This window comes from Nicotiana attenuata, unplaced genomic scaffold (assembly GCF_001879085.1).
Source record: "Nicotiana attenuata strain UT unplaced genomic scaffold, NIATTr2, whole genome shotgun sequence".
Taxonomy (NCBI): Eukaryota; Viridiplantae; Streptophyta; class Magnoliopsida; order Solanales; family Solanaceae; genus Nicotiana; species Nicotiana attenuata.
In genome coordinates, this window is record NW_017671351.1 from 111419 (window position 1) to 130575 (window position 19157).

Sequence of the window (19157 nt, forward strand, 5' to 3'; positions counted from 1 at the left end):
ATCCATGAGAAGAGGCAGAGGCTAGGTGTGTGGGGATCTGGATTCTGGTTGTTGCTTTGTGTCTGAAGGCTGGGGTGCCAATTTGGTCCATGTAAATTTGACCTCTGATATGATTGGGCAATTCAGAAATGGTGTTGTAGTGGGTAATGGTATTCATGTGATGGCTCAGCTTAGACAGTGAGTCTGCAGGATAGTTTGCCTCCCTATAGATGTGTCTAAAGGTGATAGCTTCACATTGCTGGCATGCTTGCTTGACCCTCTGAATATGCATGTGAAGGGTCCAGGGTGGGGCTGCTTCATTTGATAGCCAGTGAATTAAAAGGGCTGAGCCTGCTTCTACTTGGATCTTGGAGAATCCATTAGAAATGCACCACATGATGCCCAAGTATGCTGCTTCTGTTTCAGCTAGATTATTTGTACCAATGCCCAAAGGTGCTGTGATGGCATGAATGAATTCACCATTGTGATCTATGATGATTGCCCCTGCACCTATCTTCCCAGGATTTGTCAAAGCAGTCCCATCACTATTGACTTTAACAAATCCAGATTCAGGTCTTGTCCAAGCAACTTGCTGGACATTAGTGGGGGTGCTTAATGCCTTCAATGATAGAGTAGAGATCAGACCATTTAAAGGGCCATTTGATTTGCTCATAAGAACTTCTCAGAAGGAGCTGTACATCAGAGTTGATTGAGAAGATGACCCTTGCAAAGGAGGAAGTCTTCCCTCCATATTTAGCACTACACCTGTTCTTCCATAGGTTCCAGCTAACTATGATGGGGAGGGTGTCAAGAATCAACTTCTGCTCCTGATTGGTTCTTTTAACCATCCACCATTTCACAAGGATTTGACACAAGGATATGGAATTAAAAGATATACCCACAGGAGCTGTGTAATGCCTCCAAACAGCTCTTGCAAAATTGCCATTGCTGAGAACATGGTTTACAGTTTCTGCTGCAGGCTGAAGGCAGCATACACATTTGCTGACAATAGGAGGGCCAAACCTGGCAACTCTGTCATCAGTGGGTAGTTTATTTCTGAGTGCTCTCCATAATCCAAATGACCATTTGAAGGGGATCCTCTTGTGCCAGATGCACTTGTTAGTGAGGAGGACCTAATGTTTTTTCCTTATCACTTCCCAGGCAGAGGCACAGCTGAATTTCCGTGAAGTTGAGGGCTTCCAGATGGGAACATCTATACTCTGAGGGTTGTAATATATTGGGATTTGGATGATGTGAGGGATCATAGCTGAGGGGGCCACTGTGTTTAGTTTTTAAATGTCCCATTGGCCAGCATTCCAGAAGTAGGACACCTTGATGTTCCCAGGTCTTCCACTACCTTCTCTATAGCTGGCTAGGTTACCAGTTCCCAACCAATTATCCCACCAGAAACTAGCATTACCAGAGTGCAATCTCCACTGTATGTGATGTTCAGCTTCCTTTCTGTTCAGAATCATTTTCATCCAAGTTTGAGATTGGCCTGAGTTCCACTTTTTAGAAACGGGGTGAGATCTTTGGCAATATTTAGCTAGGAGGAAACTACTCCACAATGATTGTTTTGTTCTGAAGGTCCACCATTGTTTGAATTCCATTGACTTACACACATCTTCAATGGCTCTGAGCCCAATTCCACCTTCCTCCTGAGTGATGGACATTTTCTGCAATGATGCCCAATGATATCTATTTCTTTCTTTGTCCATTCCCCAAAAGAAATTTGCTGTGAGCTTTTCAATTTGCTTAAGGATAGTTTTGGGAGGAGAAACAGCTGAGAGTAAATGAATAGGTAATGACTGAAGAACATATTTGATTAGGGTTAACCTACCACCATAAGAGAGGAGCCTGCCATGCCACCCTCTAATTCTACTCATCACCTTGGAAATGAGGCAATTGAAGTGAATGATTCTTGTCCTGCCAGTGTATAGGGGGCAACCTAGGTAGGTTAGAAGTGATTCCTTTCTTGAAAAGCCAGTGATTTGTTGAATTCTCCTGATGGTGTAGTGGAAGGCACATGGGGCTATCATGAAGTGGCTCTTGCTTTTATTGATTAGTTGCCCAGAAGTGGATTCATAATCATCAAGAGTCTGCATGATTTTTTGAAGGGAGGAACTAGAACCAGATGTGAAGATGATCACATCATCTACAAAACTAAGGTGATTGACCTAGGGCCCTCTTTTCTCCATGTAGAACCCATTGAAAAATTGGTCATGAGTAAGATTGTTGAGCATTCTGGAGAGAAGTTCTGCCCCCCATAATGAACAAAGATGGTGCTAGTGGGTCACCTTGCTTTAAGCCTCTGGTGGAGTGAAAGAAACCACACCTAACACCATTGATGATCACAGAATACCAGTTGTTGGATAAGGTTCTCCATACCATGTCAATGATGAACTCACTGAAGCCCAATCTCCTCATCATGATACAAGTGAAATCCCAAGACACCCTATCATATGCTTTGGTCATATCAATTTTGATAACCTCATTAGCACCAATATTTGGCTTTTTGATGCCTTGAACAATTTCCTGGGCCAGCATAATGTTTTCAGATATTCTTCTGCCATTGACAAAGCCAGATTGGTTTGGAGAAATGATTCTGGGAAGAATAGGAGCAATTCTAGAACATATGAATTTGGATAGGGGTGTTCATGGTTCGGTTTGGATCGGTTTTTCCCTAAAAAGAAACCAAACCAAGTAAGTCGGTTTTTCAAATATCAGAACCAAACCAAACCAATTAAGTTGGTTTTTTCTCGATTCGGTTTATGTCGGGTTTTTGGTTTTTTCGGTTATTTGTCATTTTTTTTTAAATATAAGACATACACTACCAAACACATATTCCGGCGATCACATTTTCAACGTAACACTATCAAATTAATTGCCCTTTGAGAAATCTATTATTTACTAAGATATATTGATGATAATTGAATCAAATAGTGATGAATAATTTAAGGACTCAATTAAACATATATTATTTTTTAACACGAAATGGATTCTTACACTTAACAAAAGAAAATTACCAATCAAACTAGAATGTAAAGGTAAAGAACTATACTAAAAGTGCAAACTATTAAAATTTACCATTAAATTTTTGAAACTTTGTATAAAAATATACATATATATAGGTGTAATAATAAATTTGAAATAGCTACTCCTATAGTCGGTTTGGTTCGATTTTTTTTCCGGTTTTTTTCTGATTAAAACCAAAACCAAACCAAACTTTAGATTCGAATTTTTAAAATTACTAAAACCAAAACCAAAACCAAACCAAAAACGTAATACATTTTTTAGGTTCGGTTTGGTTCTGGTTTCGGTTTGTATTCGTATTTTTCGTAATTTTTAATTGTAACACCCCTAAGTTTGGATATGATTTTGTTTATGAAGTTACTCAAGCTAATTGGCCTAAATTCACTCAGGGAGTTGGGGAATTCAACTTTGGGGAGTAGAACAAGGCAGGCTTGGGTCATGTGTCTAGGCATAGAGTTGCCACAAAAAAAGGCAAGGACAACCTTGAAAAGGTCATCTTTGATGATTTCCCAGCAGTGATGGAAAACTTTACCATTTAGCCCATCTGGACCTGCAGCACTGGTGGGGTACATTGAAAACACCACTTGTTTGAGTTCCTCCAATGTAGGCTGTGTGGCAAGCAATTCATTGTCTTCAGGTGTGACCATTGTAGGAATACAAGAGATTAGGTCTTCCCTGATAACACCCCCAGGATCAGTAAATAGGTTTTCAAAGTGATCACAGGCTGCCTGTCCAATAGATTCATCACCTTATATCCACTAACCCTCCTCATTCTTTATTTTGTGAATGTACAACTTTCTTCTTCTTCCTCTGATCAGACTGTGGAAATACCTGGTGTTGGCATCTCCATCTTTGAACCACTGCAGTTGGGTCGTTTGTTTGAGGACTGACTCCTCCACCTTTAGGTGTTTGATGTACTGGGCATTGATCTCATTGAGGGCAGCTCTGTCTTCTTCCTTATTGGATTGAATCCATGCTTCTTCTGCTCTCTTCATTTTTCCTTCATATTCTTTGGTCTGCTTAAAAATGTCTCCATATTCTTGTCTTGACCACTTGCTCATAGCACTACACAGAGCCTTAATTTTCAGATGGAAAACTCTCATGGCATTACCCAGTACTGGGCTCTCCCAGATTTGTTGAACCAGAGGCAGAAAGGTGGCATTCTGAGTCCAGCAGTTCAGGAACTTGAAGTATTTTTTGGTAGTGTCAGGCCTTACATTCATTTCCATATGAAGAGGGGAATGATCAGAGCCTGCAGATGCCATGTGAGAGATAGTAGTTGCAGGGAAAGAAACTAGCCATTTGTCATTGACTAACCCTCTATCCAATATTTTCCAAACAATGGAGCATGGACCTCTACCATTTGACTAAGTATATCCGGGGCCATAGTAACCAAGGTCAGTTAGACCACAATCCTCAATCATGCTCAGAAACTCCATGCTTTTGTTGAGTTGGTAGGGAATGCCTCCTATTTTCTCTTCATAGAAGCAATAACATTAAAATCTCCAATTACACACCAAGGCACATTGCATTGGGAAGATTTTAATCTGAGAGTTTCCCAAAGTGGTTGATGGTAGGCTATAATTACATATTTTAGTCGCTTATTACACTCTAATTTACTGCACTTTAATTTAGTTTGCGCTTTAGTCGCTAGTTTCTTGCACTAATGGTGTATTTTATGCCTTGTAGGAGTGATTCCGAGCTTTGTAAATGTTATGGAATGAATTCAAGTGATTTGGAGCTTTAACGTTTGAGTAAAAGATCAAGGAATTAAGCCGGGATCGTGTTTGGGGGTCAACGGATGATAGTTAGAGCGAACGAAGACTCCAGTAGGCATATTGCGCACTGTCTAGTAATAGATATAACTCTTTGCTCAGAACTCCATTTCAGCTCCACAAAATATGGTTGGAAAGCTATCTCAAAGGTCTACAACTTTCATGTTTTACGTTGTTCCACATTCAGAAGGGAACAGGGTGAAAACTGCGCGAACTCTAGTGCGAGGTTAGCGCGAAGTCGCGCTAGTTAAGGAGCTGGAGGCAGAATGTCAAGGAATATGCGCGAAGTCATGCGCGAAGGATGCGCGAGCTCGCGCTAGTCACCCGGGAAAAGTGTCCTTTTTCACATTGGAGAAGGTATAATTGTTTGGGCCCAACCCTACTTGGTGTATATACATAGAAAAACGGTATTTTGAGGGAGGAGGACGTTTTTGAGAGGAAAACACAAGCACAGAGCCGCCGTGGAGGCCGGGTTTCATCTTTTCTTCCACCAACTGAGTCTTTTTATGTTTCTTTGTATGATTTGTTATTTTTCTACCATGTCTATGTGGAGCTAAACTTCACGTTCTAGGGTTGTGGTTCTTTCATGACTATTGTTATTCGGATATTGATTTTGATTTCTTGATTTATCATATTGGTTTATTTATTCAGTCTTGCACTTAATTATTTGATTGCTTGATCACCAATTGAATACTATCTACGAATCTAGAGTTGAACTCGAAAGTGGGAATTCTAGATTGCATATAGGATTGAGTAGAGCAAGTTCTTGAACCTGGGCCTCGGGGAACGAATTCGCGGTTAGGATAGACATATACCTAATTGCCTTGCTTGGTTGATTTACAGGAATTATAAATGCGTTCTTGTTGATTCTAATTCCATGGACATATAGGAGTTAGGTTAGCTTGAATAGGCGAGTAAGAACTCGACAGATTCTTATGAGCAATATTAACCCTGTCAACCAATAAACTAGATAAATTAGTTAGTTAATTCAATTGAAGAATACAATAGGAATGTTAGATAGCCCATAATCCTAGATCGTTTTCATTACATTGATATCATAAAAATCTGATCTTCCTCTATTTAAAGTTCATTATTTATATTCTTTATTTAATTAGTTTAGAATCAATTACTTCTAGGTTTAATTCTTATTTAGAAAATCAGGATAGTCTAATTTAGTTAATAGTTAATCACAAGTCCTCGTGGGATCGACATCCGACTTTTAGTCACTTTATTACTTGACGACCGCGTATACTTGCGTGTGCATTTGGCCGCAACAAGTTTTTGATGCCGTTGCCGGGGACTTAGAAATTAACTAGTCTACTAGGTTAGATTTTTACTTTTTGTCCATTCAAGTTTCTTTTTATTATTATCTTAGTTTAATATTTTATTATCTTTGTTGACATGGCTTCTTGGAATGAGAATTGGTCGAATATTTGTTATTCTTATTATGATGATCCTTGTCCATATTGTGGAGGACCTCACTGGTGGAAAAATTGTCAGAATGTTCCCGGGAGCGAGTTGTGCGCACAATCTCAATCCTTTGAGTGGAATATTTGTCATATATGTGGTGGTCAAGATGACCATTGGGATGGTTGTCCTAATTCTTATTATCCTTCTCAGAGCTCTTATTATGATCTTTCTTATAATGTTTGTGAGTTTGATAGGGGCAATGAAGTACATGATATGGAACGTGATGCATATTTTAGGGATATTCTAAGGCAAGTAGCATAGCAACATGATGAACTTAGAAAAGATACGAAAAGAATGAGGGCAAAAATCACAAGAATGAAGGCCAGTATGGAAGAATTAAATGAAGAGAGCGAGCACCAACAAGAAGAAAATTTTGAAAAAGAGGAGATTTTGAGTCCAACTTGGCTGGTGGAACAAGCTGAAAGATTGGAAATATATGAGGCTCAACGTGAGAAAATTACAGATGGGATACAAGACCTAATTGAAGGAAGAGCTAAACTGGGACAAGAGATCGAGAAATTTGGCACTGCTATTCACGACTTAGATGCAGATATGAGTGCAAAGGTTGATGCATGTAACGCCCAACAATTTAGTGATAAGTTATGTGAAGCTGAAAAAGATCTTCTAGACTAAATTGAGGAGCTAAAACGAGAATACCAATTATTAGACCAAAATATTATTAATGATGCCAAGGTTGACGAAGAGTGCGAAATTGAGGATGTCAAAAATAATACAATTTTGGAGTTAGAGCGTATTGGACCTCATTCTAAATATTTTTCAACATTATGTTTGGTTGGTGACATGGGAATTGATCCATTCGAGCATATAGAGGAGTCAATGGATGAGGAACGAAGTGTTTATATTCTGAAATTTGCAATGCCAAGGAGACAAAACGACATTCCTCACTTAAGGGCCAAGAAGTTCAAGATGCGATATCTATTGCTTGGTTCATTTATTTTCACACCACCGCCTCATGAACGTGACAGAAAAATTGATGCAAAATTGGGGGCGCAATTTATATCCTCAAAGTGGAAGGAAAAGTGGTGAAAGTGATGGCGTCATGCCGCGACGTTAAATCAAGCGCTTGTTGGGAGGCAACCCAATTCCATTTTTTTTGTTTACTTTTTTTTTATATTTTATTGTGTTACATTATTTTATTGTATTATCTTTTTTGTAGTATTATTTTTGTATTTTGTAGGAGTAAGAGCATGGAGTCAAAGCTAATAGGCGAGTGCAAAAGCGAGCATGTGTTTGAAACTGAGTGTGGGGTTCCCGCACAAAGGACTGTACCTGGGAGAAGTCTGAGTATCCCGTGAGCTGCTAATGCTTCGGCCTTTTGCCTACCAGGGAGTCTCTTTTACCCTCTTATTATTTATAGTGTGCATTGAGGACATTGCACAATTTTAAGTGTGGGGTGAGGAGATTGTATGAGTGACTTTCTATGCTATTTCATTTGTGTTAGTTTAATTGAATATTTTTTCTTAGAAAAACGAAAAAGAAAAAATTAGACTTTTCCCGACGATGGATCTCCTAGACAGTTTTCTTGAGGGATGTAAGTCTAAAGAGAAAGGACAAAAAGATTTTCTTTGTAGATAGTGTAGCAATTGCCCCTTGGTTTTTCTTTGTGCCGCGGTTCTTTTCCAAGGGTTTTGTTTGAACCGGGTGTAGGTAGTTTTTTTCTTTTAGAGTAGTTTAGGGAATAAAATGGAGGAAGAAAGATGAGATAAACCTAGGCGCCCTTGACTTGTTTGATAGTAGCATATTTAGGCTTTGGCATGTGTAGTATCTTCCCTATGATTTGAATTTATTGATGATGCCTTGCTTACTTGGATAGCATGTTTTATGGCGCCTATGTCTCATTTTCTTGACTTATGTTCACTTTGTGCTTAATGCTTAATATCTCGTGGCTTTGTGAATACTCAAATTTGTTGAGAGTTGGAATGGGATTGTCATTTAGTGAGTCATGTGCCATGTGTGGTGAGATTTTTGTGTAGTCTATGTTACTTGTGTCTAGAACTTGCCCGGTTTGTGAGTCGAAGCGAAATTTTAGGTGATGCTCGGTTTGAAAAATGATTTTAGGCTTTCTTTGACCTTTTTGAGCTTAATTGCTTATCACAAATAAAATTTGTCCCTAGTTAACCCTTTTGAGCCCGTAGACTTTTATTTGGCACCCACATTACAAGCCTACACCCTTTTTGTTCTTAATTGGCATTATTTTGATCCATTTTCCTCTTAAAGCACTCTAATCATGAGATGAGCGCTAAAAGAAGTAAGAAGGAACTAAGTGTGGGGTGACTTTTGAGTGGAACCAATAAAAGGAAGAAAGATGCACTTGTTTTTTAAAATAATACACCACTAGTGGAAATTGAAAAAAAAATAGAGATGAATAAATTGTTGTCTTGTTCTTGCTAGTGGGTATGAATTAATGTAGTGCTTAAAGAAGAAGGGAGCATTATTGGGGTGATATTGTTTGTGAAAGTGAAGTGGATTGAAGAATTTATGCTTAAAGTTGATTGTGTGATGTGTTAAAGTGCTTAGGAGGGTTAGTCACTATTCCTAAATATATCCTACCCGTCCCTTAGCCCACATTACAACCATGAAAAAGACCTAATTGATTTTAGATCGAGTGAGCCTACATTAGTAGAGATGTACATTAAGGGCAAGCCTATGGTACCAATTACATGCATGTGACTTCTTTTGTGAGGGTGAGCGATATTTTCTTTGATATATATGAGTCCTTAAAATATATTTGATCATGAGATTCGAATGTGTGGATTCAACTTACTCTCTTGCCTTGGTTGTGAGGGCACATTGTTTCATGAGGGATATGTAACGTTATTAGACTTCTCTACGACGTTGGATGTTCAAGCCAAGAGTGCATTGTGACATTGAGTCGATTTTTGAGGCTAGGATTGTTGTGAGCATGTTGTCTTTGTTGTAAATAATTTATAAGAATAGTATGAGTAAAAGGGAATTGTTGCATATGTTAGAGTTTAATTGTTGCTATCAACCATGGTCATTGGTGTAGTGTGCTCCAAATGTGTTAAGATGTTAAGTGCTCAAAGACAGAGTAAAGTATTGGTTGACTCGAGGACGAGCAACGTTTAAGTGTGGGGTGTTGATGATAGGCTATAATTACGTATTTTAGTCGCTTATTACACTCTAATTTACTGCACTTTAATTGAGTTTGCGCTTTAATCACTAGTGTCTTGCACTAAAGGTGTGTTTTATGCCTTGTAGGAGTGATTCTGAGCTTTGTAAATGTTATGGAATGAATTAAAGTGATTTGGAGCTTTAAAGTTTGAGTAAAAGATCAAGGAATTAAGCCGGGATCGTGTTTGGGGGTCAACGGATGATTGTTAGAGCGAACAAAGACTCCAGTAGGCATATTGCGCACTGTCTAATAAAATAGATATAACTTTTTGCTCAGAACTCCATTTTTCTCCATAATATATGATTGGAAAGCTAACTCAAAGATCTACAACTTTCATGTTTTACATTTTTCCAAATTCGAAACGGAACAGGGTTAAAAATGCGCGAACTCTAGCGCGAGGTTAGCGCGAAGTCGCGCTAGTTAAGGAGCTGGAGGCAGAATGTCAAGGAATATGCACGAAGTCATGCGCGAAGGATGCGCGAGCTCGCGCTAGTCACCCGGGAAAAATGTCCTTTTTCACATTGGAGAAGGTATAATTGTTTGGGCCCAACCCTACTTGGTATATATACATAAAAAAAGGTATTTTGAGGGAGGAGGACGTTTTTTAGAGGAAAACACAAGCACAGAGTCGCCGTGGAGGCCGGGTTTCATCTTTTTTTCCACCAACTTAGTCTTTTTATGTTTCTTTGTATGATTTGTTGTTTTGCTACAATGTCTATGTGGAGCTAAACTTCACGTTCTAGGGTTGTGGTTCTTTCATGACTATTGTTATTCGGATATTGATTTTGATTTCTTGATTTATCATATTGGTTTATTTATTCAATCTTGCACTTAATTATTTGATTGCTTGATCACCAATTGAATACTATCTACGAATCTAGAGTTGAACTCGAAAGTGGGAATTCTAGATTGCATATAGGATTGAGTAGAGCAAGTTCTTGAACCTGGGCCTCGGGGAACGGATTCGCGGTTAGGATAGACATATACCTAATTGCCTTGCTTGGTTGATTTACAGGAATTATAAATGCGTTCTTGTTGATTCTAATTCCATAGACATATAGGAGTTAGGTTAGCTTGAATAGGCGAGTAAGAACTCGACAGATTCTTATGAGCAATATTAATCCTATCAACCAATAAACTAGATAAATTAGTTAGTTAATTCAATTGAAGAATACAATAGGAATGTTAGATAGCCCATAACCCTAGATCGTTTTCATTACATTGATATCATAAAAATCTGCTCTTTCTCTGTCCAAAGTTCATTATTTGTTTTTATTTATTTTAATTAGTTTAGAATCAAATACTTCTTGGTTTAATTCTTGTATAGATAATTAGGATAGTCTAATTTAGTTAATAGTTGATCATAAGTCCTCGTGGGTTCGACATCCGACTTTTAGTCACTTTATTACTTGACGGCTGCGTATACTTGCGTGTGCGTTTGGCCGCAACAGTGGTCTCCTCATGATAGGCTTACATTTTGAATACACAACAGTAATGTGGAATTGATCCCCTGCTTCAGTGTGCCTTATTTCAATTGTCAACTGTTGCTCATCATGGTCTAGAACTATGGCTGTGCAGTCCTGGTCCCAGAAGACCCATATCTTGTTATTAACATTTGAAGCTGCATTTTGCATGTTGAGCTGGGTTTTATAGTGGTTAAGGTGGCTGCTATCCAAGAAGGGTTCCAGGACAGCTATGAAAGAAAGGTTGTGAAGTTGTTTCAGAATTCTGAGTCTTTCAATGGCTCCAGAGGTTCTGATGCCTCTTGCATTCCATATTGATTGTACTAATCATTGGAAAGAGGAGGAGGATTTGTGAGTTGGTGGAACACTGCTACTTCTAGCAGCTTTGCTTCTGGTTAGCCTAGGTGAAAGCTTCATTCTGGCTGGAACTCTAGTTGGTGTAGCATTATCCTGACTAATATTTGGCCTTCCATTTACTGCAGCAATTAAGAGATCACAGTGTTCTTCCTCAGGATCATCATCAGATAGCACAATATCATCATCCTGATCAACACACATTTCATCTTCAGATTGGATTGACTTGTATTCATCTTCCTGATTGGAGTACCTATTGAGTGGCCATCCCTCAAGTACCATCTCAATTGGGTGTATCTGTTGCATACCTTTGAGAGGTTAGGTAGGGACATGGGTGGTATTATAGGTATGTGGTGAGGAGGTATTATCATTGGTTGGTTCTGACTCATTTCCATCTGTGGTTTGAGTTGTTATGGGATAGTAGAGGTTGGGAGAGGGAAGGGTTGGCTATGATGGGGGATATGTATGCAGGGTGTTCTGATGTAGGTGGTTCAGTGATGCATTTAGTCTGTAGTGCAGGCTCAAGAATTGGGGCTGTGAGCACGTGATTTTTGCCCTATATGAACTACTCCCAGAAATTCAAAACAAAATAATTTCTTTCAGCGTTTGCAATTTTATGGATTTTTGTGACATTTTCCATTTATTGTTTGCACATTGTCTGTGCATGTTTACTTTATTTTAATCAACGGAAAATACAAAAAATACGTTGCATGCACATTTAGGACTTAGTTTTACATATTTTAGATTAATTAGTAATTAGGGTTTTACAAAATTACAAAAATCACAAAAATTGGTTTGATTTTAGCTTTGAATTTTGTTTAGTTTTCCTTTTGAATGGGTATTTAATTAATAGTGTTGATTATTAAATAGAGCTTAATATAATTGGGTAGGTTAATTTAGTTTTTTTTTAGAGTTAATTTTGGTTTTTAGTTTTAATTTTAAAAGAAAAGAAAAAAAAAAGAGATTCAGATTTTTGGGCTTCTTTATTCATTTTTCCAAGCCCAAGTCATCTAGCACCCATGACCCAACCAGGCCCAAAAAACTCATTCTCCGAAAATCTGCCCAAAAACCAGGTCCAAACCAATCAGTCCCTCTTGATGCCCAAACGACGCCGTTTCATTGAAGACCCATCCCAGCCGTCGAGGTCTCTTGATCCAACGGTTGGGAAGTGGGTGTCACTTGGTATAAAATTGTCCAAACCCCGACCCCCCTACCCCCTCGTCTCCTCTTTCACGAACCCCTTTCCCAAAACCCTAGCCGCCACAGCCCCCTCCATCGTCTCCGCCGTCTGCCGCCGCCGGAAATCGCCCACGGCGGCGGCGAGCCTCCAATCGCCGTCAAAATTACACCAATTCACCACTTCACCTCCCTCATGCCCATGACACCATCAGTTCTTCTTGAATCTCACTGGAACCCCAAGAATCTTCAAAACCCTAGCGCCGCCACAATTTTCTCCGGTGGCAGCGCCACCTCTGACCAGCCTCAAATTTACACCCTAAATTCCCCAGCCTCCTCTCATTCCAAATACCAACTCCACTTCCCTCAAATCGCTCCCAAATCCTTCGAATTTTAGATCGAAGGATTGAACCTTAATTTCAAAATTTCGGGCTCTAGCTTTGTTAAAGATTTAGGCGTATTGTGATGTTAGTCGTGTGTTCTTTTCAAGATCACACGGTTAATATCATAGTCCACCAAAAATCCGAGTAAATCGAAGATTCAGGTTCATGTCTCTAGGTGTTTGAAGCCATGTAGGTATTTCTTTTTTATTTTTTCCTTTGATTAGTTTATTTTCTGTCTTTTCTTTTTTATGTTTTTGATTTTCCAGTATTAATTATTCCTTCCTCTGCCTTTGAAACTTTTATTTCTCTAAAATTCGTAGTGTTAATTACATACACAGTAGTTTTTAATTAATTTTCCTTTCTTTAAGTAATTAAGAATTTGTTAATAATTTTTTTAGAATTTCATTAAGTGCATCAATTGGAATTGGTAGAAATTTTGCCCAAAATTGCTTCTGCTTTTGTTGATTTCATTGTTTTAATTCAAAGTTTGGGTTCATTTGATTGTTTTGGGTTCGAGGGGTATACCCTTGAGCCCAATGTTGGGCTGGTTGCTTAAAGGATTCAACCCGAGGGTCAATTTGACCCATAGCCCATTTAAGTGTAAGGTAATTTTAGGAGTTTAGGGGGTATATTGGGTAATTCAACTTAAAGAATCTTTGGTAACTGATTTCAGAAGTTTCTAGTAGGGGTTTCAGGAGAATTTCATACTCTTGGGTGGTTTAACTTGGGTAGCAAGTCAATAATTAGGGGTCACCTAAGCAAAAAATGAAAATTAAAAGGGGGTGGGGTGTAAAAAATGAAACAGAAGGCTGCCCTATTTGCCTTGCCTATAAAGGCATGTTTTCTTGCCTTGAAAGGCAGCTTTGAACATTCTGAAAAGGGGAGAAATAGATCTGAAATTCAAAAGGATTCCCAGCATTGAAGAACACTGAAAAAAAGGCTCTGAAATTTTGAAGCAACAAAATCCAATATCACTATTGCATTGAACTTTTTAGGGTGATTTTGAAGTTCCAGTTTTCTCAATTAAATCTTCAGCTTGTCCAAAGTCGAAAATGGCTTAAGTTCCCTTGTAATTTGGGTAATCGAAGCTTCAGAGACTCCTGGGTTTATTTCGAGTTTATTTTGGGTCATTCAAGCTTAGTTTTGGGCGTTTTACTGGTGCTACACATCTAAAATCAATTCCTGGGTCATTTGTTATTATTTGCTGGGTTTTAAATTGAGTTTGTTGCTGCTCATCGTTGCTACTGCCTGGCTGACCCTCATTTTCTTATTTCTATTCAAATTCCAGGTATTCCTTTGGCCTCAAGTGCTATGTGAAGATCAGATCAACATGTGTAACCAATTTGGAAAATAAATGATGAATTACAACCTGTTTTTCTTCTCGTAAATTGCCTACTGTTTTACTTAATTTAGATGCTCAGAATAATCAAGTTATTCGAACAGTGCATTATGTGTATTAAAGGACTGTTGGATTGAGTGTAACTGGACTGTTTGGACTATTTTCAGCATAGTATTAGTCTCCTATCTAGTAGTGTTAGTCTAAATTTCTGCTTCAAGGCCAGTTATCGTGTTAAATGTAGTAGTATTAGTGTTATGATTAGTTGAATGGTTAAAGTTAGTATATAACGTGGGCATGAAGTTAGATTTGGGATTAATGTTGGTTTTCAGCGTTGACGTTAAGTTGGATCCAATAAATGTGCAAAATGATTCTATGTCTCACTTGTTAAGTTCAGTAGCTTGACTTTGAGAACAGGGAACCAGCATCTCATTAATTTAAGCTTTGTTTTAGGCTGATGTTTTAGTGTAATTGTTAGTCACTTTATTTGAATCGTTGAATTCATTAAATACTTGAAGTAACGCATTAGCTTAAGCATGATCTAGAAAATGAAATTTAACTTTAAGATCAGCAGTTGTTTGATTTCATGAATCTAAATTGTTCATTTGGGACAAATTGTTGAGCCTAGTTGCGAAATGTGTTCAATGTTTTGAATCCAGTTGTAGTCAAGTGTTTGGGTTTGGGGTTCGATTATGGATCAAGGAAGGGCAAATAATGGATTGCCAGGCCTGTTCCCAAAGGCCCAAATTTTGGGCAGCTTGCCAGTTGAGGCCCAGCGCTGGGCAGCCTCGTATAAGGCTGAATGGATTCTCATTCTTTTGGGCCACTTTTGAAGCCCAATGTACTGAAGACCTTATTCAAGCCCCTGTTTTAAATTTGTAATGCAAGTTTTGGGCCTTCCAAGTTAAGTAGCAAATTTGAATTAAGAGGTTTTTCCTCTTGTTTAAGTTTTGACTTGATCTTGAGGCCCGAATACTTTGAATGCTTTTAATAGTAGTTATTAATAATGCCAATCAGTTAAGTTTTTTTTTTGAGACAATCCTTAATAGATAATATTAGTTCCTCTTTAGGATATCCTTTTAAAAAATAAATAGAGGTGCGCCACGCCAAATAAAATTCATAAATTGCGTGGCCCTCACTAACTAGTTTATTTTAAAATCTTTAGAAATTCGGGACGTGCCATTTAGCGAATTTTCATGGCCTCCCGCAAAGTTAACAAGACGCTAGTCACTTTAGGCGCGCTTTTTAATAATTTTACCTTCTTAACTATGGGTGTGCATTTCATGCGACCCAAATCCAAATCCCAAAACGTTGTATAAGAGGTGTCAAGGATCCGGGTGCATTTCATGTGACGTGATCCAAAAACACGCTCTTAAACGGCGTTCACTTTCATAAAAATTAATTAGAAGCGGTTAAACAATTCTGAAATTGCAATAGGATAACATGTATTAAAATCAGACTTTAGCCAAATATAGCAGTTGAGCGACCGTGCTAGAACCACGGAACTCGGGAATGCCTAACACCTTCTCCCGGGTTAACAGAATTCCTTACACGGATTTCTGGTTCGCGGACTGTAATACAGAGTCAACCCTTTCCTCGATTCGGGATTCAAACCGGTGACTTGGGACACCATAAAATCTCTCAAGTGGTGACTCTAAATCTCTTAATAAAATGAATCCCGTTTCGATTGTCCTTTAATTGGAAAAACTCCTTTTACTATACTCTTCACGGGGTGTAGTAAGAAAAAGGAGGTGTGACAGCTCTGGCGACTCTGCTGGGGACAGAACCCAGAATTTCGATTCAGGGTTCAAGAATTCGAGCTCAGTTAAATTGTTATATTTGGCTTTATCTGATTTTCTTACATGTTTCATGCTATGTGCTAAATGTTTTACCGCTTTGATATTTGTTGAATTTTATACAAACTGTCGCGAATCCCTTCCTCTTTCTTAGTCTTCTACATCATGGAGAAGGGTGCACTTCGTGTAGCTTCTCTTCTGTTTAGAGTCTTTTCCCATTTAGAACGAGGTTTGGATAAGTTGCAAAGCCGGCGGAGCTTCTGTATCCCCGGTACGCTGCCTCCCCCTCGGCCCGAGTTGTCCGTTCGGGTAAGCCAGGTCTAGACCAATAAACTTAGGGTTTAAAACCTAGAAGAACAAAACCTCATGCCGGATCCCTAGTAGGACGCTTGTTTGCATCATGTGCATTTGACTTAGGGGACTCAACACAGGGGTTGGGTCCGTCTAGGACAGGTGACCTGAAATAATGGACCATCCTGATGCATCTTACGTGCTACTTGCGCATTTATTTGCTCGGCTTTGCATGTTGACCGGCTTGTCTAAATGAGTGAATTATGAAAATAAGCAGTGTCAGGACTAAGTGAGGGTGACCACTTGTTGTGAAAAACTAATATCCAAGTAGTGCCGAAATGCTGCCGGATTTTTGAGGAAATGAAAGAAAAAGAAGAAAAGTAGTTTGTTTTTTTTAGTTTGTTTTAGTTTGTTTTGAAAAAAAAAAGAGTTTTGTTTGTTTATTTGCCACTGAAAAGAAAACATGAAAAATGAATTTTGCTTACAGAAATAGTGTGTTTGCCAACAAAAACAAAAGAGTCCGATTTTTAAAAATAGTTAGGTTTATTTGTCCGAACTACGCCGGTTTGATTCTCACCGGATGTGAGATACGTAGGCAACCCTCATCGGGTCCAACCTCCCTTTTGCAAAAATAGCCAAAAATGTCAAAATTTTAATTTTCGTCATAAATCAGTCGGGTGATGCCATTCTTGTCTAAAATAAGCCGAATATCCCTAAAAGGATGCCGGAAGGCCGTTTTTGCAAGAACAGCCACCCTGAGTCATTTTTACATAGTTCGCGGGCACAGCCTTAAAATCTTCCTCCCAGAAGTGCTGAAAGGCCGTATTTGCAAATCCAAGGCCTGTTTTCTAAATAAAGAATTTTTGCACAAATAGCCATTTTTCAAAATAAGTCATTAAAATCCCCTAATAAATGTGCAGGATGGATTCAAGTAACATCGAAACCTTCTCAGTCCTGAGCGAGATCCCTTTGAAACTTCACATGTGGTTGCATGATTTGGGAAAAGGAAGCAGAGATACCGTGGTCAAAAGTTTGGGTGGTCTCGTTGATTTGCTAAACATCAAACCAAGGAAAGATATTATTGAGGCATTGATACCATTCTGGGATCCGACCCATAACGTATTCCGGTTTTCAGATTTTGAACTCACACCTACATTAGAAGAGATTGCCGGATACGCCGGTCTCAACGGGAACCTCCGAGGTAGATACCCATTGGCCCCACGACTGGTAACCCTTCATAGGTTCTTGGATCTGTTGAACATTAGCCGGGATATTCAAGACTCGTATCTGGCGGAAGGGTGTTGTACATTGCATTTCTTATATCACCGGTATGGTAACTCCAAAAGTTTCGAGGAACCCAACACAGGATTGACACATGCTGGAAATAAAGACAAATGGGAAGCCCGACGGGGATTAGCCTTCATGGTGGCCTTTTTGGGAGTGGTAGTTTGTCCAAGAAAGGACGGTCACATAGACCTTGGCTTGGTAGGGATGCTAGATGTTGCCATGAAAAAAACTACTAGCACGGTGGTTCCCTTGATTGTAGCAGAAATGTACCGAGCTTTGACCAAATGTCGGGAAGGGGAGAAATTCTTTCAAGGTTGCAATTTGCTCTTACAATTGTGGATACAGGAACACCTCTGTCACCGCACAGGCTATATGAACTACGGTTTAACTGGAGTGAGTTGTATTGCAGAATTTGAGACCTGGGTGACAGGTATTGAATTCCCTGAGAGTACTGAGGCTTGGTCGTCATGCTTAAGATCCTTGACCGCAGATAAAGTTGAATGGGCTTATGGATGGCTCCCTGCTACTGAAGCTGTATACACATCAGCAGAGGTCTCTTACATTCTTTTGATGGGTATTCGAAGCATACAGCCTTATGCTCCTTACCGAGTTTTGCGGCAACTTGAAAGATTCCAGATAGTGCACAACGATGAAGACCTGAGCGAGCAAGTCGTCGAGTTAGGCCCGAAAGCTGCATTCCCTGAAGGCAGAATTCGAAAGATATGGAACGAGTGCAGGTACCTTGAACCCAAGACTATAGTACAAGACCGAGCTAGAGGTGAGGTAGATCCCAAATACTTGGTCTGGTTTGGTAAGAGATTTCAAATTCCCGAGAGACCCGCCAAAAGGCCACATATGCAACAATTCACTAACGAGGCTCAGGTGCAGTGGGATTGGTTAGCTAAGGAAAATGAGTATAGGGCCCGAATAGGAGCATTAGAAAAACAGGTTCAGGAGCTCTGGTTTGAAAACACCTTGCAAGCCGCAGCCGACGAAGGTCATAAGAAGAAATTGGCCCAGGAGAATGAAGCTCTCAAAGCCCAAATTCAGCAAATGAAAATAGATGCCAGGAATCGGGAAAGAAGTCTATCCGACGAGAGATTGATAAAAGGTTTGAAGAAACAAGTTTTGGAATGTCAGGAGGAACTAGAAAAATCCGAGGGAAACGTGGCAAAACTTCGGGCACAATGGGCAAAGAAGACCGAGGAAAGGGCCCAGTTTGTACAACGAATGAATAAGAACTATGAGGGAACCATTGCTAACATGAAAAGAAAAATGAAAAGGCAGCTCGGCAGGACAAAGAATTTCGGGCCGAGAGAGAACAGTGTTATGGGTTAATCGCTGAGATGGAAAAGGAAATAAAATTGTTACAAGACCCTCACCTCCAAGATTCTCAGGTACTAGAGGCTCGTACCCAACAGATAAGTCGGCTACTCCAAGAAAAGGGCCAAATCAGGGAAAGAATCAGAAACATTGCCAACTACATTGTCATGAAGTGCCAGGCCGGTGAGCGGATGGGTCGTACCACGTTCTTTGCTTCCGTGATGATATTCGTTCGCCAGGTCATGAATGATCTGGATCAGTTGCAAAAGGGTCTCGCACGCAGGCCCGCGGCGATGCCGAGGGATGCCCTGCGGGCCCCAGGATTTGAAGCTTTGAT

General features: G+C 39.4%; 1 protein-coding gene across 1 annotated transcript; it reads right to left on the reverse strand.

The window, feature by feature from the left end:
* Window positions 1-1271: 1271 nt before the first annotated feature.
* On the reverse strand, window positions 1272-4277 carry LOC109207745. Its single transcript, XM_019370729.1, has 4 exons — window positions 3844-4277; window positions 3495-3687; window positions 2368-2514; window positions 1272-2078 (listed from the first exon to the last, which is right to left on the reverse strand). The coding sequence occupies exons 1-4, from the start codon at window positions 4275-4277 to the stop codon at window positions 1272-1274; spliced, it is 1581 nt and encodes a 526-aa protein (XP_019226274.1).
* Between the last annotated feature and the right edge of the window lie 14880 nt (window positions 4278-19157).

What these genes read in the sequence shown, in the direction of transcription:
- LOC109207745 (XM_019370729.1), bottom strand. Translation starts at nt 4,277, where the DNA reads ATGGCATCTGCAGGCTCTGATCATTCCCCTCTTCATATGGAAATGAAT. An exon ending in GATGGAGATGCCAACACCAG is followed by an intron (nt 3,688 to 3,843) that starts GTATTTCCACAG and finishes GGGTGTTATCAG; the next exon opens with GGAAGACCTAATCTCTTGTA. An exon ending in TCAAAGATGACCTTTTCAAG is followed by an intron (nt 2,515 to 3,494) that starts GTTGTCCTTGCC and finishes ATGCTGGCCCAG; the next exon opens with GAAATTGTTCAAGGCATCAA.